The sequence below is a fragment of the Herpailurus yagouaroundi genome, unplaced genomic scaffold, assembly GCF_014898765.1.
Source record: "Herpailurus yagouaroundi ecotype Mexico unplaced genomic scaffold, PumYag 77, whole genome shotgun sequence".
In the NCBI taxonomy this organism is placed as follows: Eukaryota; Metazoa; Chordata; class Mammalia; order Carnivora; family Felidae; genus Herpailurus; species Herpailurus yagouaroundi.
Window position 1 is genome coordinate 16253188 of NW_024412388.1, and position 25738 is coordinate 16278925.

The window sequence follows — 25738 nt, forward strand, 5'->3', positions numbered from 1 at the left end:
GCTTAACCGACTGCGCCACCCAGGCGCCCGTGTATTTATTTTTATTTTTAAGATTATTTATTTTGAGAGAGAGAAGGAGTAGGGGAGGGGCAGAGAGAGAGGGGACAGAGGATCCCAAGCAGGCTCCACGATGACAGCAGAGAGCCCGATTTGGGGCTTGAATTCATGAACTGTTGAGATCATTACCTGAGCCGAACAAAGTTGGACACTTAACCAACTGAGCCACCCAAGTGCCCCTATTTTATTTATTTTTAAAGTTTATTTATTTTGAGAGAGAGTATGTGCTCACCAGTGGTGGGAGGGTGGGTGCAGAGAGAGAGGGGGAAAGACAGTGCTAAGCAGGCTCTGTGCTGTCAGTATGGAGTCCGATAATGGGGCTTGAACTCATGGAACTGTGAGATCATGACCTGAGACGAAAATTAAGAGTTAGACGCTTAACTGACTGAACGACCCAGGCGCCCCTTGGTATTTTTGAAAAGAAAGATTCTCAGTTTGTCATTCATTTACAGTGTATGTTGTTGCCTTGGTAATGTAGTGACTTATTTTTTGCTGAAAATGTATGCTTGTATGTGGGCTTTCTGATACAGGCTGGCACATGATTTCATCCTTGAGGGATTTAGGACCAAATTACTGTGTACTGATTCTGAAAAGGCTATTCTTTTGCATATTTTCTTAGAGCTTTAAGAACATATAGCCTGACCTTAAGATTTCTTCTAATTTCTCCATTCGTGGTACAAACCAGTCCTCTAATTTCCCAAACTGAAGAACTTCATCATAATTTACCATCTTCTTAAACCCATCCTCCACCCCCTAACCCATCAACTATTTCTGATTTATTTCCATTCTACTACCCTGGTGCAGATCCTTCATTTAAGTCTTGCGTTACTAAAGTAGTTTCTTAGCTGAGTTGGTTTACTTTATCTGGTTACCTTTGGCAATTCACCTTGCAATATAGGTACAAGATTAATAGCACACAACAAGCCTGTTCTTCGTGAGTAAGAAATGGTAGCCTCCCGTTTCCCACCCAGGTTAAATTAAAACTCCTGCTTAGCTTTCACAATTTGTATGACTTGGACTTTCCAGTTTTTTTGTTTGTTTCTTCCACTTTGCAGGTTGACACTACTTCTACTCTTTCTGTTGATGATTCCGTTTAACTAGAGATTTGTTCTCACGTTGTTTTATTTTAGCTCACTGTGCCATATTTACTACTTTTTAAAAAATATATGGCACTTGCAGTTTGTAGTGTAATTTTGTAGCAGCCAGACGACTGCCATTGTGTTTCCCCTGTTCTGCTTATAACCAGTAAAATATATAATGTGATATATGATGTATGTAAAGCTATTTAGCGTAATGTTTGGCACAGAGTAGGCATTCAGTAAATTACTGAAATGTTTTGAAGGCATTTAAAGGCAGGGTTTCTTTTTTACCCAGTGTAGTGCTATAACAGGCACTTAAATATATTGCTGACTTTTATAATTAACAGTCGTTTCTTAGAAGAACAGAAGGCTATTGTAACATGCTCTGGGTCCCTACTTGAGTCCTTATGCAGGGAAGATTGGATAAGATCTGTTACGTGCTTGGTGCTTGGGTCCTGTTCTTGAACTGACCCCCCACACATGTGCCAACACAGTTACTATTTAACTCTTTTTGCATTTTTTTTTTTTTAACCCACATTAGAGCACAATGTTTTAACGGTTAGTGGTAATATATGTTTTTAATAGTATTGTGTTACTATGTCGGTACTTTTCACAACTATTTTTAATATGTATAGCATTTCATCCTGTGCTGTATTGTTACTTAACATTTTTCTCTTGCATTAGCTATTTCAATGTTCTGGCATTCCATTGTTTCTTGTTAAAGTAGTTTCTTCATTTTGGATAGATTATCTGAAGTGGAACTATATTTATTTTAAAAGTTTATTTTGAGAGAGACAGCCCGAGTAGGGGAGGGGCACAGAGCGAGGGAGAGAGAGAACACCAAGCAGGTTCCATGCTGCCAGCACAGAGCCCAACATGGGGCTCGAACTCACGAAACCTTAAGATCATGACCTGAGCTGAAACCAAGAGTCAAACGCTTAACTGATTGAGCCACCCTGGTGTCCCGGAACTGGAATTATTTTTTTTAAATGGGGACACAAATGTTTTAATTGTTGAAGTACATTGGCAAACTGAGTGCTTGGCATTGTAGTACTAAGGGCATGAAGTGGAATTATTGAGACACATGATGTGTATGGCTCTTAAAATACATGTGTAGGGCATTTAAAAAAACTGCCTATGCTCATGAAATAGATGGAGGATTTGGGTGGGTTTGGTTTATCAGGGCTCACTGCTTAGACCAGGTTTGCTGATGGTGTTTTTCTTTTCCTTTTTTTCGAATGGTGTTTTTCTTAATTACTGAGTATGTCTTGGAGATCTTTTGATTTTAGTAGCTGGTTTCATTTTTAAAACCAAAGAAATAATACATGCACCTGAAAACTTCAGTACAAAAGAGAACAGGAGGAAAAATGAGTCTGCCTGTTCCAGCTACCCTTGTCCCTTTCCCAGAAGCCACCACTGTTACCTAGCATATGTATCATTATAGTCTCTGCACCTGCATGTGCCTTTGCAGATAGTCTTATGTGTCTTTGCACCTGTAAGTATATATGTATCTCCTCTCCATTAAAAAAAACTCAGACATGAGTTGGCACCTTATACGCATTGTTTTGTACTTTGTGTTTTAATTTTTTTTTAACGTTGATTTATTTTTGAGACAGAGACAGAGCATGAACGGCGGAGGGTCAGAGAGAGAGGGAGACACAGAATCTGAAACAGGCTCCAGGCTCTGAGCAGTCAGCACAGAGGCCGACGCGGGGCTCAAACTCACGGACCGTGAGATCATGACCTGAGCTGAAGTCGGACGCTTAACCAACTGAGCCACCCAGGCGCCCTGTACTTTGTGTTTTAGAAACTTAATACATTTTGGAGGTTTTCCATGTTCCCCTGTATTAGTTTCCCAGGGCTGCCATAACAAAGACTAGAATAGGTGATTTAAGTAGTAGAATTTATCTCCTGACAGTTCTGGAGACTAGAAGCCTCAGATCAAGGTGTTGGCAGAGGTAGTTTCTTCTGAGGGCTTCTTTCTTGGTTTATAGGTGGCTGATTTTTACTGTCGTCACTTGGCCTTCCTTCTTTGTGTACTTATCTCCTTATAAAGACACCAGTCATGTTGGATTAGGGTCCACCAATATGATTTCATTTTACCTTCATTCTCTAAAGGCCCTATTCCAAATACAGTCATATTTTGATGTACTGGGGATTGCGACTTCAACATACAAAGTTTTGGAGGGGGGGGCACAGTTTAGTCCATAACAGGCACTATAGTTCATTCTTTTTAATAGTTGCATAATATTCCTTTGTGTTATCACTTAACAGCCCCCTGTTGGTTCACGTGTAGATAGTTTCCTGTCTTTGCTCCTGTAAGCAAGTCTCTGGTAAATATCCTTTGCTTACCTCTTGGCATATTTGGAGAAATGGAGTTACTGGGCCAAAGAATGTACATGTTAAATTATGATAGGTGCTGGCATAGATATGGAAGCCTTGTTTCTTATTGTTTTGTTGTTCTGAAAGCAAAAGTTTGCCTTGTGTATTATGTCCTAATCTAAAACCAGATTAAAACAAAAATTTTTTAATGTTTGTTTATTTTTGAGAGAGAGAGAGAGCGCACACAAGCGCACGTCCACTGGTGTGCATGAGTGGAGGAGGGGCAGAGGGGCAGACACACAATCCCAAGTCGGCTCCAGGCTCCAAGCTGTCAGCAGAGAGCCCAATGTGGGACTTGAACCCATGAACCGCGAGATCATGACCAGGCGCCTCATAAAACCAGATTTTGTTTTGAAGAGAACATGATTGGCTTTCACGTAGCACTTTGATGGAGTTATAAACACAGCCTCCTATACAAGATTGTCTAGATAATCAGATTCTAAATTAATCGATTATCTGGGTTACTTTACAGCGATTAAAAAGAGCTCATATTTGAGTGTTAAGTGCTGAACAGAGGAGTAACTCCGTTAATTCTTACAACCCACGTCAATACTATTTCTGTGTTCTTGATGGAGAGACAAAGTCTAAAAGAGGTTGACTAGCTCGCCCAAAGTTGCACAAGAATGGGGATATCAGTATAGGACTGCTTGACTAGAACGCTTCTGTGCTTGACTTCTGTGCTTACGTTGTCTTCCTTGGGCATATTAGAGACCCGATAAATAATTGTGTACTTCAGTTATGTTAATTTATCTCTTCTTAAAATAGAGGTGGATTATAACCCTTTCTGTAATATTCTGAATCCTCTGACTACAAATAGGACATTTAGCTTAAACTGTTCTTTGAGATCAGAGTGTGGGGATTTTAGAAAGGATTAACTTTAGCAAATAAGTCTGTCAGGTAGAAGTGAAGATTTTTCTGAATTTATTATAGTGTTTAGATGCTTTCATTTTAATGGTAGTAGTTCTGATCTTTATCTTAGGGCCATTTTGGTTTTTGGAAGTTTTAATTGGGGATGAGAATGCCATATTAGGTGTTTATTCTGTGCCAGGCGATAGGTTAGTTGCTTTTTATTTTTATTTATTTTTATTTTTTTTTTAACGTTTATTTATTTTTTTGGGACAGAGAGAGACAGAGCATGAACGGGGGAGGGGCAGAGAGAGGGAGACACAGAATCAGAAACAGGCTCCAGGCTCTGAGCCATCAGCCCAGAGCCTGACGCGGGGCTCGAACTCACGGACCGGGAGATCGTGACCTGGCTGAAGTCGGACGCTTAACCGACTGCGCCACCCAGGCACCCCGGTTAGTTGCTTTTTAGATGTCATTTCTCTTTCTAGCAATTTTGTAAGTTAGATGTTATTGTGTAGATGAGAAACTTAAGGTGTAGAAGTGAAGTAACTTGCTGGGGTCACACACATTGAAGTGGAGCTAAGATTTGAACCCATATTTGTCTTTAAAAATGCCATGCCGGGGCGCCTGGGTGGCGCAGTCGGTTGAGCGTCCGACTTCAGCCAGGTCACGATCTCGCGGTCCGTGAGTTCGAGCCCTGTGTCAGGCTCTGGGCTGATGGCTCAGAGCCTGGAGCCTGTTTCTGATTCTGTGTCTCCCTCTCTCTCTGCCCCTCCCCCGTTCATGCTCTGTCTCTCTCTGTCCCAAAAATAAATAAACGTTGAAAAAAAAATTAAAAAAAAAAAAAGAAAAAGAAAAAAAATGCCATGCCTTTTTCATATTATTAACTTTAGTTAGCAAGGCTTTTAAAAAGTTTTTTTTTTAAATTTTATTTTTTTTCTTGCCCTTCATATATGCTTGATACTGCATTAGGCACCTTGGGAAGGAGGTAAAGAAGTATAAGCCTAGTTTTTCAGAGAGCTTAAGATCTATTAGAATAAGCACGCGTGAATAAAGCCAGCATGATCAAGTACTCAGTTGTGTGATTTATTTGTTCAGTGAGGGCCTGGTGTGTGCTCAGTGTTGAATTGTTTTCTGGCAATGCAGCAAGCAGAATCCCTGCCTTTAGAGAGATTTCCTTATTTTTTATATCTCCTTTACTGCATTAAAACAAACAAGATAATTATAGCTTATGACTATACTATAAAGGAAATAAACAGGGTAACTTGAGAGAAGTAAGGAGGTTGGAAGCTGGGTATTACTATGGATAGTGTGCTCAGGGGAGGGTTTTCTGAGCAGAGGATTATTTGAGCTGAGATCTGAAGAAGTCAGCAGCTTTAAGAGCAGGAGGGGCAGTACTAGCAAGTATAGAGACTTGCGGGAAGGACAAGGCATCTTGGAGGAATAGAAAGAAGGAGCCTGTGTCATTAGAGCAGAGAACTAAGAACTAAGAAGGGCTTTGCTATGGAGGTTCAGAGAGTGGGGGCAGTTTTTGATAGTTTGCATAGTTAGGGAAGGTGTCTCAGATAAGGTAGGAATCCGGGGGTGGAAAGTTAGGATAGAAATAGGATGAGTTGTAAGGCCAGACATCTAGCTTTTGGTGGAGAGGTGATATGAATAAAGGCTTAGGCTTTGAAATAAGTACCAAACCATATTGGATACTTAGTTTATTTTTATTTTATTTTATTTTGTTTATTTTTATTTTTTAGACAGAGGGAGAGCAAGCCAGGTGGGGGAGAGCAGAGGGAGAGAGAGAGAATCCCAGGCAGGCTCCACATTCAGCGCAGAGCTGGACGCGGGGCTCAATCTCACGATTCTGGGATCATGACCTGAGTCGAAATCAGGAGTCAGACGCTCAACCAACTGAGCCACCCATGGGCCCTCGCGTCTCCCCCTCCCATATTGGATACTTTAAATAGTAACAGGAATTGGCAATTAGGGCAGAATAAGATGCATAGAAGCTAGTTGAACAATTTTGGTCCTGTTTTTCCCCAGGTTGTCTAGACCTCAGAGCTGTAGCAGATTCAGATTTGAGACTTGGGGATAAGCAAAATGCCCTTATCTTTAGTTATCAATCCTCCCTCCCCCTCTCTCTTTCTTGTTCTTTTCTTTGCTTTTCTTTGTTCTTTCTTGTTTTTATTTATTTATTTTTTTTATTTTTTATTTTTTTTTCAACGTTTATTTATTTTTGGGACAGAGAGAGACAGAGCATGAACGGGGGAGGGGCAGAGAGAGAGGGAGACACAGAATCGGAAACAGGCTCCAGGCTCTGAACCATCAGCCCAGAGCCCGACGCGGGGCTTGAACTCACGGACCGCGAGATCGTGACCTGGCTGAAGTTGGACACCTAACCGACTGCGCCACCCAGGCGCCCCTCTTGTTTTTATTTTTAAGTAATCTCTACACCCAATGTGGGGCTCGAACTCACAACCTTGAGATCAAGAGTGTCGTGTTCTGCATACTAAGCCAGCTAGGTGTCCTTAGTTATCTCTTTTGCATGAAACTGAGGGGAACTTTGAATGTGTTTAATATCTCCTTGTCTTTTCTTCATTAAGAGAAAAGAATTAATATTGCCCTCAATTAAGACATTAGAATGGGAAAATTGCATATGAGGGTGTCAGTAATGTTACAAAAGGAAGGGTGTGTGTGTTTTGGGGGGGTGTATGTGTTACTTATTTGTTTATTGTGTGGATACTTCACTTAGGATTTTGCCCCAAGAGGACATCAACTTTGTTCCAGGCACAGGGGGGATATGGCTATGTATAGGACAATGCTGGCACATATTAGGTGCTTAATAAAGGTTTATTGAATGAATGAATAAATTTACAAGTCTTGAACCTTAATTTCTAAGTTAAAAAAAATTATTCTTGAGAGAGAGAGACAGTGCAAGCAGGGGAAGGGCAGAGAGAGAGAGAGAGAGAGAGGGAGACACAATCCAAAGCAGGCTCCAGGCTCTGAGCTGTCTGGCACAGAGCCTGATGTGGGGCTTGAACTCACAAACTGCGAGATCATGACCTGAGCTGAGGTCGGATGCTTAACCGACTGAGCCATCCAGGCGCCCCTTGAACCTTACTTTTTGAGTGGAGAAGTCACTTCCTATGTGGAAAAGTAGATCAAGACTTATCAACTAAGCGAAATAAGTCAGAGAAAGACAGATACCATATGATTTCACTCATATGTGGAATTTAAAAAACAAAACAGATGAACATATGGGAGGGATGAACAAGAGAGAGGGAAACAAACTGGAAGAGACCCTTAATGGAGGACAAACTGAGAGTTGATGGAGGGGCCATGGGTGGGGGATGGGCTAGATGGGTGATGGAGATTAAGGAGGACACTTGTGATGAGTACTGGGTGTTGTGCATTGTATGTTAATTAACTAGAATTTAAATAAAAATTTGAAGAAATATAAAATCACCTTTCAAGTAAGTTTGGGGACACCTGAGTGTGGCTCAGCTAAGTGTCCAGTTTTGGCTCAGGTCATGATCTCACGATTTGTAAGTTTGAGCCCCGCATCTGGCTCTCTGCTGTCAGTGCAGAGCCTGCTTCGGATCCTCTGTCCCTCTCTCTCTCTGCCCCTCCCTTGCTCGTTCTCTCTCTCTGTCTCTCTCTCAGAAATAAACATTAAAAAAAAAAGTTTGTGTTATTGCACCTGACTTTAAGATCCAAAAATTATTTTTTTGCCAAGTTGTGCTTTTCCTCTTGGAGTCAAGTTGAACACAATACTACTGGTGCCTGTTTACACTGTGAAGTGGATGCTGTTCCAGAGAACACGCCGGAGACTTTCTCACTGTGGAGCAGATAATGCCTTGTGAACAGAAGATCTCTGGAGAAAGCCCTGTAGTTTTACCTGCTGATACTATCTGTCTTGCTGGAGAAGAAATTTTGGATGTCCCCCGCACCACCCTCCGCCAAATTTACAAGTTTTGAATATTTCGAGGGAAAATCTTATTGTAATTTCTATTCTCTTCTAATTGAGAGAATACTCTTGGGGTGCCTGGATGGCTCACTGGGTTGAGTGGCTGACTCTTGATTTCGGTTCAGGTCATGATCTTGGGGCTGTGGGATCGAGCCCTGAGTCACACTGAGTGTAGAACCTGTTTAAGATTCGCTCTCTCCCGGTGCCTGGGTGGCTCAGTCGGTTAAGTGCCCGACTCTTCGTTTCGGTTCAGGTCATGATCTCATGGTTTATGAGTTCGAGCCCTTCATTGGGCTCCGTGCTGACAGCATGGAGCCTGCTTGGGATTCTCTCTCTCCCTCTCTCTTTCTCTGCCCCTCCCCCGCTCATTCTGTGTCTCTCTCTCTCTCTCTCTCTCTCTCTCTCTCTCTCTCTCTTTGTCCCTCTCCTTAAGATTCTGTTTCTCTCGGTCCCTCTCCTCTGCTTTGTGTCTCTCCCTCAAAAAAAAAAACAACAAAAAAAAACTAAATAATACTCATACATTATTACATACTCTTCAGTTTTACCAAATTATTTGAAGTGTTAAATTTAAACATTACGTATCTTATTTAACTGTTTACTAATGGGATTTTTAAATGTTTTTTTTTGGTCCCAAGTGCAGTATACAAGGATGACTGTGGCTAGTATCCCTTTGTTGTTGCCAATTTGAGGAAGGAAAACTCAACATTATAGTAAAAGTAAGGACTTAACATTCTTATCGGATCAGACATTTTGGAATGAAGTCGTTTTCAGAAATGAAGCTGATACAACACACTTGTAGCACTGTTGAAAATACCTGTTAACCACACAGACTTGCAGTCTTTGACGTTGAGTCCTGCCTGCTAGCACTTTTCCCCGACAGTTGCTTCTTTTTTATCATTTGAGGATCCATAGAACCTTAGTTTGATACCCCCCTTCTCTCTCATGTGCTTTGTGATTTCACATGTATCAGTTTTTTTCATTAAGCGGCAGAAAATGGAGGAATTTGAATAATTTGCTTTAATGAGTGTGTTAATAATGTATTTAATTGAAAGCTGGAGATATTAGGAGTTTTGCAGCCATTCTGTGTGAGAGAACTATGTAGAACTCAAGATGCTCTTACGTATTTGTCAAAAACCCAAAGATATTTTTGTTTTATGCAGCATCTGAAAAGTACAAAAGCTGTAGCAGTGCTGTTATCACTTACATTCTGCCTGGGCCTCCTTCTCTGATTTCTTTGACTGTCTTTTGGTAAAATATCTACGAATTTCACCAGTCTCAAAAATCAGCAAGAGAAAAGCAACAAGGCTCTTGGACACATACCATGGAGACCTTGTCCTTTAAATTTCTGCTATGATTTAATTCTAGGGGTAAATAAGAATTTTTTGGGGGGGAAAATAAGGTTACCTACAGGTTTTCAAGGATAGAACAAAATATGTTTTGAAAAGTTAAGATTTTTATTAGCCTTAGTACTTTAAAGCAGAAGAAATTAATAATACATAATTTCTCTCATTTTTACATGCTCGCCGTGGGGAGTCATGTTGCTTACCACCTTTGTTTATGGTAGGATTCTGGCCTTCACTAATTTCTTCCTGTTAGAATAGACAGCTAGAAGACGGAACCATAAATGAACTAAAACAACCAATTTCTTTTTTTTTTTTTTTTAATTTTTTTTTTCAACGTTTATTTATTTTTGCGACAGAGAGAGACAGAGCATGAACGAGGGAGGGGCAGAGAGAGAGGGAGACACAGAATCGGAAACAGGCTCCAGGCTCTGAGCCATCAGCCCAGAGCCCGACGCGGGGCTCGAACTCACGGACCGCGAGATCGTGACCTGGCTGAAGTCGGACGCTCAACCGACTGCGCCACCCAGGCGCCCCTAAAACAACCAATTTCTAGAGAAGATGTGCTAGCTAGCTGGCTTGGGAGTGAGGAGGAGAAGGTGGAAAAAAATCTTTAAAATTATTTCAGGAGGATTTTCAATAAGGAAAAATTTTGAGTAATAACATATTTAAGACCGCACATTCTTACTTCATCCCTACTCTAGTAATTAGTCTAAGAAACTAAGCTGTTTACATACAAAAACTGAAATTCACAACAAAATGGTTATATCTCACAAAGCTCGGTCAATCAAGTAAACAAAGTCTGGGACTTTATCTTACTTTCCTTACATGCTAATATGTTAGCCCAGTATTGTTTTATGGATGCTGGCAGAAGACAGGAGATTCCTGGGTCAGAGACAAAGCGTTTATATGTAGTAAAGGCACAGCCAGCAGCAGATCAATGTCTGTGTTGCTTCCCTATGCCCCAAGACTTCCATGTCGGGGATGCAAGGGGTTTGTGTCACATCTGAGGAACGTTGCGCCTAGGGAACCCGCTATTTAATAACAAGCAGGAGGTAAGCCTACTCTTTGTCTTAGCGGGAGACATTACTGTAATTCTTCAAGGTCTTTTGCTGCTAACATAACCCTATAGCATGGCCTGGGTGGGGTGGTCAGGACCTTGCATTTTTAGCATACCCAGTTAGATGTATAGGAGCACGAGAGACCCATGGGGGACTGTCTTTTCCAATACAAGGTTGTCTGCTTTTTAGTAGTTGAAAGATATTTTACAGAATTCTAATTCAAATTGGAATGGATACACTTATTGAGAACTGAGGCAAACTGCTGATCATATTAAGCTTCTTTGGGATTTTTATGAGGGCAAATAATTTTGAGCAGTAGCTGTATTACTTTGACTTTTTGAATGCCAAAGTTTTGTGAGATTATTTGCTGTTTACTGAGGACTCTGAAAACAAATTTTAAAGTTCGAAAAGAACTGTTTTTATGTGGTTTGTTCTTTATTTGCCTGAAGTCCAAAGAATATCAGGAAAAGAATATCAAGATATATGGGTGTTAACAATCTGGCGTTGGGGTAAGTCCTTTGCTTTTAGGCTAGAATATCTGCAAAATGATGGGGTTAAGTTAGTTCATGAAAGGGTATTTCAATCCTAAATAAAATTATTTATTTTGCTTTTATGTAATATTGGGTGAACTCATATAATTGATCTCTCTTAAGTTTCATTTAGAGCTTAACATTTATTTCAAGGTTTATTTTATTTTTTTTATTTATTTAAAAAAATTTTTTTATGTTTATTCATTTTTGAAAGACAGAGAGAGACAGAGCACAAGCAGGGGTGGGGCAGAGAGAGAGGGGGACACAGAATCGGAAGCAGGCTCCAGGCTCTGAGCTGTCAGCACAGAGCCCGATGCGGGGCTCGAACTCACGAACCGTGAGATCATGACCTGAGCCGATGTCGGAAGCTCAACCGACTGAGCCACCCAGGCACCCCTATTTCAAGGTTTAAAAACAGTGTATTGTTTTGGGCGAGAAAGGTAATTATGATGGAGGTGTAATAGGATTTTGAGTAGGACTTTCTAAACAATACTGTATTTTTAATTCAACATATACGGTCAGTTATATCCTTTTTGGTCTGACTCAAAACCAAAGTGATACGTTAGAACACCTTTATACATGTGAATACATGGGATAGGATACATCTGTGTAGTTTTGAGTCCCTTGGATTACTTAATCACGTGGGCAGATGTTTTAAAAATTATGCTTTGCATATGCTACTATAACTGATGTGGCCCTCAATTACATTAGCATAAACTCTTGTGTGATTGGAAGGAGTCATTATGAAAGATAAAAGACACTCCTGTCATCTAGGAAATTCCAGGGGTTTTAGGAGCTGTATACCAGGAACCCAGGAGAAAGAACAAATACTTATTTTTACCACAGTGAAATTACCGAAAATTTTACTTGACTTATTTTATTTTTGTTTTTTTTTACTTGCTTTTCATTCACTTTGTTTACTGTTAATATTTGACATAGTTTTCTAATCTGATTGAGAATACTCATTTTTGCAAAACTTACTCTTCAAATCTTTTCATGCAACTATTTTGTGCTTTGTGCCTAGAATGAACCACAGGGCATGGGGCTTCTCTAGCTAGGAGCTTTCCCTCATACAGATCTTTTCCCTGGGATTGGATTGTCTGATGGAGTTCAGTTGGGCAACCAGCCAATGATGATACTACAGAGAGGGTTCTATAACTTCTTTAAATTTAGAGCTCAAGGACTCCAGAAAACTTAAAGGGGTTATAGTCCTGAGATTCCTAAGAGGGAATTGGACCTCCAAAGCATCTGGGTTTTAGTGTCACTGTCAGATAGAGCAGTGGGTACTGGGAAGGAATGTAGAAGATATACCTTATTTCACAATTTATTTTTCTTAGGATTGGCAGAATACCTTAAAAAAACTTTTTTTGGGGTGCCTGGGTGGCTCAGTCGGTTTAGCGTCCGACGTCAGCTCAGGTCATGATCTCATACTCCTTGAGTTTGAGCCCCGCGTCGGGCTCTGTGCTGACAGCTCAGAGCCTGGAGCCTGCTTCCGATTCTGTATCTCCCTCGCTCTCTGCCCCTCCCCTGCTCATGCTCTGTCTCTCTCTGTCTCAAAAATAAATAAAAACATTAAAAAAATTTTTTGTTTTAATATTTTCAGTTTTGAGAGACAGAGCATGAGCAGGGGAGGGGCAAAGTGAGAGAGGGAGACACAGAATCCAAAGCAGGCTCCAGGCTCTGAGCTGTCAGCACAGAGCTGGACATGCGGGGGCTTGAACCCATGAACCATGAGATCATGACCTGAGCTGACGTTGGATGCTTAACTGACAGAGCCACCCAGTTACCCCTGGCAGAATCACTTTTTATGCCTAGCCCCAGTTTTAAGTGCTGATATGATTGAACTTCAGTATTAAAGAGGTAGAGTGTTTAAGATGTAGAATAACTTTTCTGGCCACTCCGGATAGCAAAACAGTAATTGGTACCGCATAGCCTCTTTGCTGTTATAGTGAGTTGATACTTTTAAAAAGGAAGCTAACATAGGATATACAGACGTTGTCTGACCTAGTTATTTCTACGTTGTTGAAGCTGGCGTTGTATGTACTGCAAAGCCCAAGTCTTTTCCTTGGTTGCTTGTTCCTTCCCCATCTCTGGGTCATCTGCTGACATTCTATTTTATAATTATTATTATATTAAACTTTTTTTAAATGTTTATTCATTTTCGAGAGAGAGGGGGGGAGGGAAGAGAGGGAGAATGTGAGCGGGGTTGGGATAGAGAGAGGGAGACATAGAATCCGAAGCAGGCTTCAGCCTCCTAGCTGTCAGGACAGAGCCCGATGTGCGGGGCTTGAACCCACAAACCGTGAGATCATGATCTGAGCCGAAGTTGGACACTTAACCGACTGAGTCACCTAGGCGCCACCCTGACATTTTCATAAATGAAATTATTAGTAATACATGTCAAATGCTTTGTAGTATAGTCTTAATTAAATTGCAACTTTACTCATTAAAGTGACCACTTTTGCAGTACAGCTCTAAATTTGACTGCATTTGTAGTAAGAACAATGAGTACTGTAATTACTTTGGAAATAAAAATAAATTATATGCTCCTAAGCAGGTTGGAATTGTTGCTCTTTTAAAATTTATATTGATTTAAAGGTGCCTTTAATCATTCAAGAGTAATAGTTAGCATTTAGTAAACATTTACTGTGTGCCAGGCACTGTTCTAAATTCTTTACATGTATTATCTTATTCAGTCAATGTACCCTGTGAAGAAGGTCTTATTACTGTTTTCATTTTTAGGTAAGGGAAAATAGCCACAGAGAAGTTAAATAACCTGCCTATGGTCACATAGCTGGAGTGGTAGAGCCAGGGTGACTCTTGATCCAGTGCTTTCAACAGGGGACCCATAACCAGTTTCCAACAGATTGCTGAGCTTAGGTCAGAAAGCCTGAGAAATGGAAGATTTATGGGTATATAGAAAGGGGAAGAGCAAAATCTTACTGATTCTCTCTTCTTCCCTTCTCCCCAGTAAAATTCAGTAGTTGTCTGTAGGGTAAAGAAATAGGAAGTGAACTGAATTCCTGTTTCTTGGTTCCTCCTCTCCCTTCCTCTTCCCAGTGTTGGCAACTGTCAGAGGTATATTCTTGCCACTGCATTTGCAGTGATCGTGTTTGTTTTTAAAACACTGTCATTTCTCAGGAGAGGGACTTGGAGCAGGGACTTGGCAGACATACTGTTTGGGTTTAAATTCCAGTTCTGCCATTTACTGGCTGAGAAATCTTGGCCTACTTCACTTTACTGAGACTCACTTTTCTTACCTGCAAAATGGGGATAATATAGTACATACCTCATAGGGTTGTTGGGAGGATGAAATGTACAAAAATGTGTAATGTGTTTAGAACAGTATATAGCACATAGTAAGTGCTATATATATGTGTTTGCTCCTGTCATTATTATTTGAGAAGACTTTTTATTTTTTTTATTTTTTTTTTCAACGTTTATTTATTTTTGGGACAGAGAGAGACAGAGCATGAACGGGGGAGGGGCAGAGAGAGAGGGAGACACAGAATCGGAAACAGGCTCCAGGCTCTGAGCCATCAGCCCAGAGCCCGACGCGGGGCTCGAACTCACGGACCGCGAGATCGTGACCTGGCTGAAGTCGGACGCTTAACCGACTGCGCCACCCAGGCGCCCCTTGAGAAGACTTTTTAGATGGAAGCAGTAATTGAAGCACCTCTGAGCTGTCTTGGTTCATGATCTTTCAATATCTAATGTGAGTTTTTTATTACTAAATATGTAAAATGCCTGTTTGATACAGTTAATTCATGTTGGTAATTTTTATTCTATTTAAACATTTTTTAAAAACATTTATTTATTTATTTATTTATTTATTTTTTTAATGTTTGTGTTTTGAGAGAGAGAGACAGAGCGTGAGCGGGGGAGGGGCAGAGATTGAGAGAGACACAGAATCCGAAACAGGCTCCAGGCTCTGAGCTATCAGCACAGAGCCCAACGTGGGGCTCGAACTCCCAAACCACGAGATCATGACCAGAGCCGAAGTTGAATACTTAACCGACTGAGCCACCCAGGTGCCCCTAAAACGTTTATTTTTGAGACAGAGAGAGCGAGGGATGGGAGGAAAGAGAGGGAGACACATAATCTGAAGCAGGCTCCAGGCTCTGACCTGTCAGCACAGATCCCGATGCGGGGCTCGAACTCACAAACCATGAGATCATGATCTGACCTAAGCTGATGTCAGATGCTTAAGCGACTGAGCCACCTAGGCGTCCTTGTTCTACTTTAAGAAATTCACTTCTAGGTGACCTAAAATGCCAGTGATGTTTATCTTAGCTTAGATTCTTGTGTTACTGGTATTCCTCATCTTGCTATCATATAAGATAGTAGTTCTCAAACTTCATTGTACATTGGAATTACATAGGGAGTATTGAGTTCTGAGTTATTAGATGTGGAGTGAGGGTCCGAGAATCTGAATTGTTAATCCATTCCAGGTAATTCTGGTGGTCTGCTAATTTTGGAATTGCTAGTTTAGAGACTAAATTCAAACATGTACACAGTGATGGTTTGTAAACTAAAAAAAAAAAAATTTTTTTTATTCGGCAATTCACAATAGTGATCAGGTCTGTTCTTATACCTAACTAATTTTGTTAATACCTGTTAAAGAACTTGATTTTTAGGAACCACTCTGTAAAATATAGAAATAAGATACAGGAAATACAGACAAATAATACAGAAGTCTTCAGGTGAATAAGAAACATTTGGGTGGATTTCTCATTTAATTTTTGTGTGTGTCATTAGCTAAGTAGCAAGTATATTCAGTTCATTTTAACCTGTTTTTTGGTGTACCTGCTGTGTGCAAAGTGTGAAGAGTTTTCATTAGGTAATTGCTAAAGAGAGAAGAAAGTATAGTGTAATTTTTGACCCACTGGATGAAAATAGGTGTGAAGTAGGATTGATTTAACCAGCACACTTGGTAGATGAACTCATGTATATTGAGTATGTGCTGTAAGGTCCTTTTATGTTCTTTAATCTGCATAACAACTGTGCAAGGTGTTGACATAATGAGTTCTGTTTTACAAATGAGAACATTGAGTCAAAAGAGATTAAGAACCTTGCCCAGGTCACTAGTAAGTGCAGAGCAGAGATTAAAACCCAGGGTTTTCGTGACTTCAAAGTTAAGAATATTATTATTATTTATGTGTTTATGTATTATATAGTTTATAAAAATAGTTTATAGTATATATATATATATATATAGTGTATAGTTTATAGTTATTTATAGTTTATGTATTTTGGATATTCCTTCTAGCTTTTTAGGCAGGACACACAAAGAAGGTCCCAGCTGGCTTGCCTGTTTCTCCTGCTGGGACAGGAAAAGATACACACTTCTAAAAGTTCTCAAAGTAGTACTGTTTGTTTAATGATTGAGCCAAACTCTGTGCAGAGCACATCTCTGTTATATGGATCCATTACCTTCCATTGGAAAATCTTAAAGATCACCCTCAGAAAATTTGTCATTTAGGGGCACCTGGGTGACTTAGTTGGTTAAGCATCCATCCAACTCTTGGTTTCAGCTCAGGTCATGCATGATCTCATGGTTCCTTGAGTTCAAGCCTCCATGTTGGCAGTGTGGACCCTGCTTGGCATTCTCTCTTTCTCCTCTCTCTTCCCCTCCCTCTCCTGTGTGTGCTGTCTCTCTCAAAGTAAACTTCAAAAAAAAAATTTGTTATTAGTTTTCATGAATTTGTGCTTAATGCAGAGAGATTTATGAGCCTGTTTGAAATATTGCTACCTTTGTTCCTATACTTACATTGTAGATTTCTTGTACTACAAATTGTGTTGTATTCATATGTTTTACTTTACAGTTGAAAGTTTTCTGGTGGCCATCATGAACTCATTTTTAACATTTTCTTATTCTTGCTGGTATCAGAGAAAGGTGCTGCATTTAATAGGTTGCCATAGAAAGAACCAATTTATTGTGTAATCTATTTGTGATGGGCTGCTGTGAAAATAGTTAATATAATACAAAAAAGCAATTCAGTGCAGATCAGATTTAAGTTCTTTTTAAATACAGTTACTAATGAAAGCTCTTCTTTCCTTTGGAATGTTTTAGACCAGCTGCGACCTTCTCCGTCGCAGCTTGTGATAGTTGTGATTTAGCTCATGTGGCAGTCATATTCATGGCTCTAATCATGGGAACTTCTTGTTCTCACTTTCTTCTTTCTTATTCCCTGGGAAATTTATGTATGTATATATGTAAGTATGTATATTTTTGGGGGGGGGGTGTGCGCAAGTTGGGGAGGGGCAGAGAGAGAGAGAAGGGAGATCGAGGTCCAAAGCGGGCTCTGCGCGGACACCAGCGACCCCGATGGTGGGGCTCAGACTCATGAACTGAGATAATGATGCTCAGCTGAGTGCCCCTCCCTAGGGAATCTTAATGAAAACTTCAAGAAACTTCCACTAGAAGTTTCAAGCTTATAAATGGCCTGTTGATTTTGTATTTGCTTGTTAGTATGGGTTTTAAGTCTTAAAAGAGAATGCCAGCTATTGAATGAAGATGAGGAGCTTCATATTTAGGGATGACAATTCATTTGATTTCAACCACAATTAAAATTAAAATTTACTAAGAAAACCGCAGTTTTCTTAGATGTTTTTGAGACAAAGTCTCAAAAGTGGTCAGCTTTACTGTAAAGTTCCTTGATAAATCTAGATATTACTAAATTAGTGATTCTGAGACATTTTCTCCCACATTTAACGCCTCTAAATTTAGGATGTACTTAAAAATCATTGGCTTCTTAGAGTCTGTGAAACATAGTAATTAGGATATCGGTTCTGCTGCTGTCACAGAGAAATTCAGAATACTAGGGACTTAATGAAAGAGAAGTTTCTTCCTTTCTTGTGTAAAAGTCCTGGAGGCAATCCAGGGCTGACCCTTCCTATTTTGTTACTCATCCTTAACATCTCAGTTGTGTCTTGTGGTTCCGTGGTGGCTGCTTCAGCCGTCATTATCATGTCTGCATTCTAGCCTGCAGGCTGCAACAGGGAGACTGTGCCCCTTGGTATTAGGGCTAGTCTCGAAAGTTGCATCCATCAGTCATTTCCACTCCCATTAATCACAGTGGTCACTTCGAGCTGCAGAGGAATGGAGGAAGTGTAGTCTTTTTACTGGAGACCATGTGCTTAATTAAAAATTCTATTACTAAAGAAGAAAGGAAGAATTGGCAGACCACTAGAAGTCTCTGCCACAGTGGTCAAATATTACTTTCTGCCAGTGTTTATGATTAAACTCTACATTAAAAAAAAAAAATCTCCTGAGGGCACCTGGGTGGCCTAGTGGTTGAGCATCTGATTTCTGCTCAGGTCTTGGGATCCAGCCCCACATTGAGCATGGAGCCTGCTTGGGAGTCTCCCTGTCTTTTCTGTCCTTCCCCCTGCTTGTGCATGCATGCAAACACACACTCACTCTCTCTCTCTCTCTCTCTCTCTCTCTCTCTCAAAAAAAAAGATCACCCAGTAATAATGGTCAAGAGAAATAGAAGGTATTTGAGAACTGAACTTGAAATATATTTGTAGGCACCTGGAAAATAGTCTGTAGAGTGAACAGAACTCTCTGCTTACCTTTCCTTCATTGTCAATGGAAAAGAAATTCTACAGAAGACCTTATTTTTTTAGCAGAACATTATTCTTTTTTTCAGAGGTGGATTCAGGAACCATAAGATGATAGCTGTTTCTATTTCCTCTGCTTTATGTAAAAGACATTCTTTAGGAGTAATTCTCTGTAATTAGTACTCCCATGTGCTTGATTATTTTGATAAATCTTGATTTAGTTTAGGGATTAAGATCTTTAGTAATGCTGTACTAGTATGACCGCTTTAGTGCATTATAGGGAAAAGAGAAGGAACAAGATAAAAGGAGGTTAAATAAAGATAAATATAATCAGGAAGATTTTGATGAGGAATGGGAGAGTGTATATTTCCTTTAAGTTACTCCTTGTATACAGAGATGTTAACAGGCATTTGTAACTCATGATCAAGAGTTGTGATGCTTACTGCATAGGCATGGCATCCAACCCAGAGTTAGATGGTTCTGACGTTTTTGTGTTTAGTAAGGTGGCACCTCTAGCCAACAAGAAATTGCATCCCCTTCAGGATTATAATTGAAATAGGACTTTGTCTTAAAATGTAGGTATACAGGGCATGAAGTTTCTTTTTTATTCTCCCAGAAAGACTTAGAAGTTTTCATTGACTCTAAGATGTCATTTATCCTAATTTCTTAGATGTCAAAATGTGGGGGGAAAAAATGACCGGCAGTGATTTTAAGAAACTTTCAGTAAAGACATGTTCTGATTTTAGAGATGTTTAAATGTGAAAACAAGCATCTTGGAATTGATGAAATATAAATCTTTGGTACTTTTGTAATCGATAGCTTCTTAGAAAGGACTACAGTAAGAGAAGCTAAAGTAATTATATCTGTTTATAAGTCAGTATTCTGTAGAGTGATCGGACTCTTCATTATAAAAGTGTAGGTTTTGGCCTCTTCATGCCATGAATATTGAATTAGTAACTAGGCCACCTGGTGTTAAAATACGTGCTGAGACCGGGGATCATCCTGATCTTTGTTCAGTTCCTCGTTCTGCTCTTCTTTTACAAGGGGTTGGTGGTGATACTCTATAGCTTGTTGGTTACAGCTTTAAGGTTGGATAAACGGACCATTCTTTAAAGCAGTGATTTCCTATTGCAGTCTGGCACATATCATGTTTATGCACACACATGTACGTGCATTTGTGTGCACATACAACTGAAGGAAAAATTTCACACAATCACACTTGTTGGCACACTCTACGTGGGACTCATTCTGAAATAGCCTCTTCTCTTTCATTATAGAAATAAATATGCTACTCTTTACACTACTTTGGATTTAAAAAAAAACCCACTTATATGGAAAACAAAGGGATCAGAGACTTAGAAATTTGACTCTTACTTATTACTGTGATTTTGAGCTAGTCACTGTTTCTCTTTTTAGGCTCTTTCGGCCGTAGCAGTTGGGGTGCTGGTTCTGTTCTTGCTCCGAATGAGCAAACCTGTTGCTAGTTGAAGAAAAAAAAATACACAACTACAAATGAAACAAATATTTTTCTTCTTTTTTGTAGGTCATCATTGAATTTGAAATATTTAAAGTGGATACGAAACTGTTTCAGCAATGCAGACAATTAAGTGTGTTGTTGTGGGAGATGGTGCCGTTGGTAAAACCTGTCTCCTGATATCCTACACAACAAATAAATTTCCATCGGAGTATGTACCGACTGTAAGTATAAAGGCTTCCATCATCTGTTGGTGAAATACGTTCCCTTTTGATATCTTTTGAAAACTGTGTGTGTACTCAAGATTTCTCTGTTGTCTGCCTTTGTGTCCTGTTTTTAAAGATCTTCTGATGGGTATGTTATATACACTTTAAAATTAATAGCTGAAAAAATCAGTGAAAATGCTGAAAAGGTGACACAGGGGTGTGCAAGAAGTTCTGGGAGGCAAAACTCCAATAGACAAGATTCTAAAGAGCGGTGGTCTCAGTTTGGGGAAGTATGCTCTGTATCTTGGAATGAAGTGACTTTCTTTTTGATAACTTGGCCAATGAGTAGTCAGTGCTTGGAGGTCTTCTGGGATGCTTTTTGGGGTCTTGTAACTTCAGAGAAAGTAGTATGTGTCTCCACTTACTCTCCTTAGAGGACAGAAGAGAATCTCACGGAGCTGTTGGCTTAGCAATAATGGAGCTGCAAACTGGTATTTAAGGGCAGAGAACTGTTTTGGTTATGAGGACATTAACAGAAGCCTTTGGGGTCCTCTCCCACAAATGTTTTTTATCAGCTCCTTAGAAGAGTAGAGGGAAAATGGGAATAATAAAGATCATGACGTGAGAGAGAAGAGTTAGAGTAATACTTGTGAAAGAATGTGTTGAGGATCCAGTGTTTGTCCCAGGTTGGGTGACCCAACCCAGTGGTATAATTATGTTAAACACAGATTTTCCTTCAGTGGTGGGGGTGAGCGAGGGTTGGCCTGGCTTGGCAGTGACCACCTCTGTTAAGTGAGCTATTTTAGGGGTTATAAAGAACCTATGCATGATTAATACGGGATTTGTTTGGAAGTAAAAGGGAAGAAAATGTCTGAATACTTCAGGTTAATCTTGAGAGACATGAGCATTGTTAAGAGGGTGAATGAATACAGGTTAAAGTTTTGGTAATTATGTTTAATAGAATTAACAATCTGTAATGTCCCGAGGTAGACACAATGATTGAGGTAGGTCAAGGCTGTAGGAAGAAATGTTAGGTTTCTTGGAATGGGAGAATTTGAAGGTATAATTAAATACAAAAATCATACTTTGGGGTTGGCCCATTTGGGGACATGGTAAGTAAAAGAAATTCTGAGATTGAGGGAGACTTTTAGGGGACTTTAGAGATACATACCTCTTGTTTCAGAATGAGGGCAGCTATCAGAATTTTGGTGTTTCAGTGTCCATTAAAGTTATTTTCTTGTAAACACAGTTTCTGAGTCTGTTATGACTTTGGTCATGAAGTGTTCTATTTAAGAGGGGCTTTCATATATATGTGTTTCTGGATCTCTGGAAGAGAGTTAGGTATGACTTAAGAAAAATAACCTGTGTTGTTGGAGAGCTTAACCACATTCATTATATTTCCTAGTTCTTGTTATCAAGAACCAACTTTCCTTTAACTACCACCTCCCCTATGCCCTTGCTTCCACTCCTTTTTACATTTCAACAATCCATTAAAACATGAACTGGAAAGTTAAGAGTTAGAAAAGAAGGGGTGATCTGAAAATGTAACATCCTTCTAGTTGGAAAAATTGATTTTCATTTGTCAATTCAGAGGAATCCATGAATTAGTGTTGGGTCTTTTCCCATTTGTCACTATTACCTCCCATTTTCACAGATAATTTAGTACAACCAATATTAGTATATACGGAGTTTGTCATGGGTTGTACAGTCTGTTTGCAAATAAAAACATCTAGTCACAGAAGATCTCTTAGGTCATGTGGTTTGTACCCAGTAACATAAGTTTTATTCATGAAGTCTCAACAAATAATCTGCTAGCCCTTTCTTGGACATTTTCCTTGACCTTGAGGGAACCTTTATTTCTCTCTAATGGGCTTATTTACAACAACGTGCTTCTTGTCTTAAACCCTGAGAGGAAAAAAGATTATCATGGATCTAGGATATTTAAATTCTAGATCAAAATGAAATAGTCTATAAGAATTAATTTCTTAGAAATCAGAGTAAACATTAAGGTAAACTCTAAACTTACTGTCTCAAAATTGCACATTGAACAGGATCGTTTTGTATAGCTAGAGGACTCTGTTTTTATGACACCTCTGGCCTTCCTGTGACTTTTAATCCAGGCTACTGGGGTAGAGTAGACATCCCAGAGTACACCCCGTCACTTTTTCCAAGAACCGTTTAGTTCGTGCAAGGGTTTGGTTGGCAAGATTGGTTACCTAAGAATCGTATAGACTAAGAGAAGGGGAAGTCTCAGGAAGGAAATACTGCCTTTACTTAGGAGTTGCCCTGTCCCGTTTTGACCATCCTCTTGCATACTAACAATGTTGTATTTTTGTGTTTTTAGGTTTTTGACAACTATGCAGTCACAGTTATGATTGGTGGAGAGCCATATACTCTTGGACTTTTTGATACTGCAGGTGAAAACTTGATGTCTTTTATGTTTTGGTCTGTAACTATTAACGGTTGCCGGTTGTCTATCTTTTTTGGTGGACATTTTTGGAAACTAGCTTATTAGCAAACCACTTGCCTTTTGTTAATAGTTAGCAGGATTGAATATTGTGATGGTTGATGCTTGATTCAAGGGACAGTCCCAGACCTGGAATGGCAAATAGGAGTTTGGAGTTCCCTGGGTGGATGGTGTGGAGAGAGAGAGTAGGGCAAGAGCAGGGTACATTAGGCAAGCTGTATTATCAGCCTCTGAAATTTGAAGGCATATTTAGGATTTTTGTCTGTATAATATGCAGATAAGATAGCTTCTTATAGAGATAGCTTGTTATTGTTTACTGTATCTGAAAATACTTTGAAGTTGAGCCGATATGTAGCTCACGATATTGACATGGTTAGCTTTTTAAATTAAAGGAATAAATTGCTTTCTTTCTTTAGTATACCCAATTCCTCAGTGTTATTCTTTTTTTAAATTATTATTTTAATTTTATTTTTAAAATGGTTTGCATGTATTTTTTAATGTTATTTTTTTTTTTTTTTTTTTACGTTTATGTGTTTATTTTGAGAGAGCACAAGCAGGCCAGGGGCAGAGAGAGAGGGAGAGAGAAAGAATCCCAAGCAGGCTTCATGCTCAGCTTGGAGCCTCATGTAGGGCTCGATCTCACAAACTGTGAGATCATGACCTGAGCCAAATCAAGAATCAGATGCTTAACCAACTGAGCCACACAGGAGCTCCTGTTTCCTCTTTGTTTCCACAGTAGCTGCACATCTTAATTTCTGACTTCTGTCTCTGTAGTCTCTGTTGTTATCAGCTTAGTTAGCCAAAGAGAAATTTCAGAAAGGTAACCCTCTTATATTTAGGAATTTTGAGTGCTTTGCCTTTTTTTTTTTTTTTTTTTAAGTTTTAATTATTTATTTTTGAGAGAAAGAGCATGTGCGCAAGCGGAGGAGGGGCAGACAGGGAAGGGGACAGAGGATCCGAAGCGGGCTCTGTGCGGGCAGCAGAGAGCCCGATGTAGGGCTCGAACCCAGGAACTGTGAGATCATGTCCTGAGCCTAAGGCAGACACTTAACAGACTGAGCCACCCAGGCGCCCCTCGGTGCTTCGCTTTTTGAGTTACGCTCTCCCTGCCTGCCCGCTGACCTACTGCTCTTAAGGAGTATCTTGTACTGCTCACTTTGAGGGACTGTCTAGATTTAGTTGGGAGGGTGAAATGGAGACACCGTAGTAAGCAGTTCAGTTTCGAGATCAGTGGCTTTCTGTGGTGTTTTAGACCTTTAAAATGTTTACAAATTAAAAATTGTATGAGTAATGGTATACTGGAGGAAACTTGGAAATAATAGAAAAAATAAAATAATGACCCATATCTCATGATAGGTGAGGAAATTTTCTGTTTATATTGCCGTTGGTGGCAATATGCATGCAGAAAAAAGATAATTTTTGGCTCCTTGGGGTTGAAAATTAGTTTAAAATTTTATTTTCAAATTTCAGATCAGTATTTTTTTTTTGTTTGTACCTTTAGTGAAGTGTAATACAATAGAATTCAGTCACTTTAAGTGTTTGATTAATTTTGCTGACTGTATAGTTATGTAACCTCCACCATAATCAAGGTCCATCAGCTACAAAATTTCCTTATGCTCTGTAACAGTCAGTCCCCTCTTGATCTGGCCCCAGGCAGCCACAGATCTGCTTTCTGTCACTCGGGTAATATGTAGTCTTTTGTGTTTGACTTCTTTGCTTAGCATAATGTTTTTGAGGTTCATCTATCTGTATCAATTTTTTTTTTTAATTGGCTGAGTAGTATCCATATTGTGAATATAGCACAATTTGGTTATCAATTTACAAGTTGATGGATGTTTGGGTTCCAGTTTTAAGCTATCTTTTAATCAGTTTAATTTGCCTGACCCGACAAGTGAAACATTCCCAAGTTTTTACATACATAACTTCAATAAACCTGATAACTTGTGATTTCCTGTATTTATGTTTTAGCTTATCACAGCTCACTTGCCCTTCCTCTCTCCCTCCTTCCTTCCCTCCCTCCCTCCCTCCCTCCCTCCCTCCCTCCCTTCCTTCCTTCCTCTCTCTCTCTCTCTCTCTCTTTCTCTCAGGGAGCATGCACATGCCTGTGGGGGAGGGACGGGGGAGAGGGAAAGAGAATCTTTAAGCCATGTGAGGCTTGATCTCATGATTGTGAGATCATGACCTGAGCTGAAATCAAGAGTCAGACGCTTAACAGACTGAGCCACTCAGGCATCCCATAAACAGCATTATTTATAACCTTATAAACAACATTTTTCAACCAAAAAATCCCAAGGTTAAGACCAGTTATAGACCAATTATACACTTTAAACAGGAATCAGTGAACAAATCTATCATGTTCTTTCTTTATTTTTAATTAGGCTGCATGTCCAGCATGGAACCCGGCACGGGGCTTGAACTCACAACCCTGAGATCAAGACCTGAGTTGAGATCCAGAGTCGGACACTTAGCCGAGTGAGCCACCCAGGTGTCCTATCATGTCCTTTAATATGGCAGATTATTTTACATACTGTAGGCACTGGGTGTTAAATATAGATTATTCCTAAATGTAACTGAAAATTAACAGTAATAGTATTTGACTTATTTCATCTTTATATTAGATTCTGAGTCTTTCTGGGGGTTAAAAAAAATTCACTAAGGAAATGATTTTTACCATCCCAGGCAAGTTGTGGGTTTCCAACTTCACTGTTAAGGTCACTTTAAGCTGGAGAGAGAGAGAGAGAGAGAGAGAGAGAGAGAGAGAGAGAGAGAGAG

General features: G+C 39.7%; 1 protein-coding gene across 2 annotated transcripts in view; it reads left to right on the forward strand.

The window, feature by feature from the left end:
- The window catches only part of CDC42 (cell division cycle 42), a 57839-nt gene that overhangs the window by 15805 nt on the left and 16296 nt on the right, over positions 1-25738 (forward strand). For both annotated transcript variants that reach the window (XM_040464300.1, XM_040464291.1), the window contains exons 2-3: positions 20363-20517; positions 22844-22916. In XM_040464300.1, the coding sequence (XP_040320234.1) occupies positions 20413-20517; positions 22844-22916 (178 nt within the window). In that variant the 5' untranslated portion in view covers positions 20363-20412. The remainder of the gene's footprint in view (positions 1-20362; positions 20518-22843; positions 22917-25738) is intronic.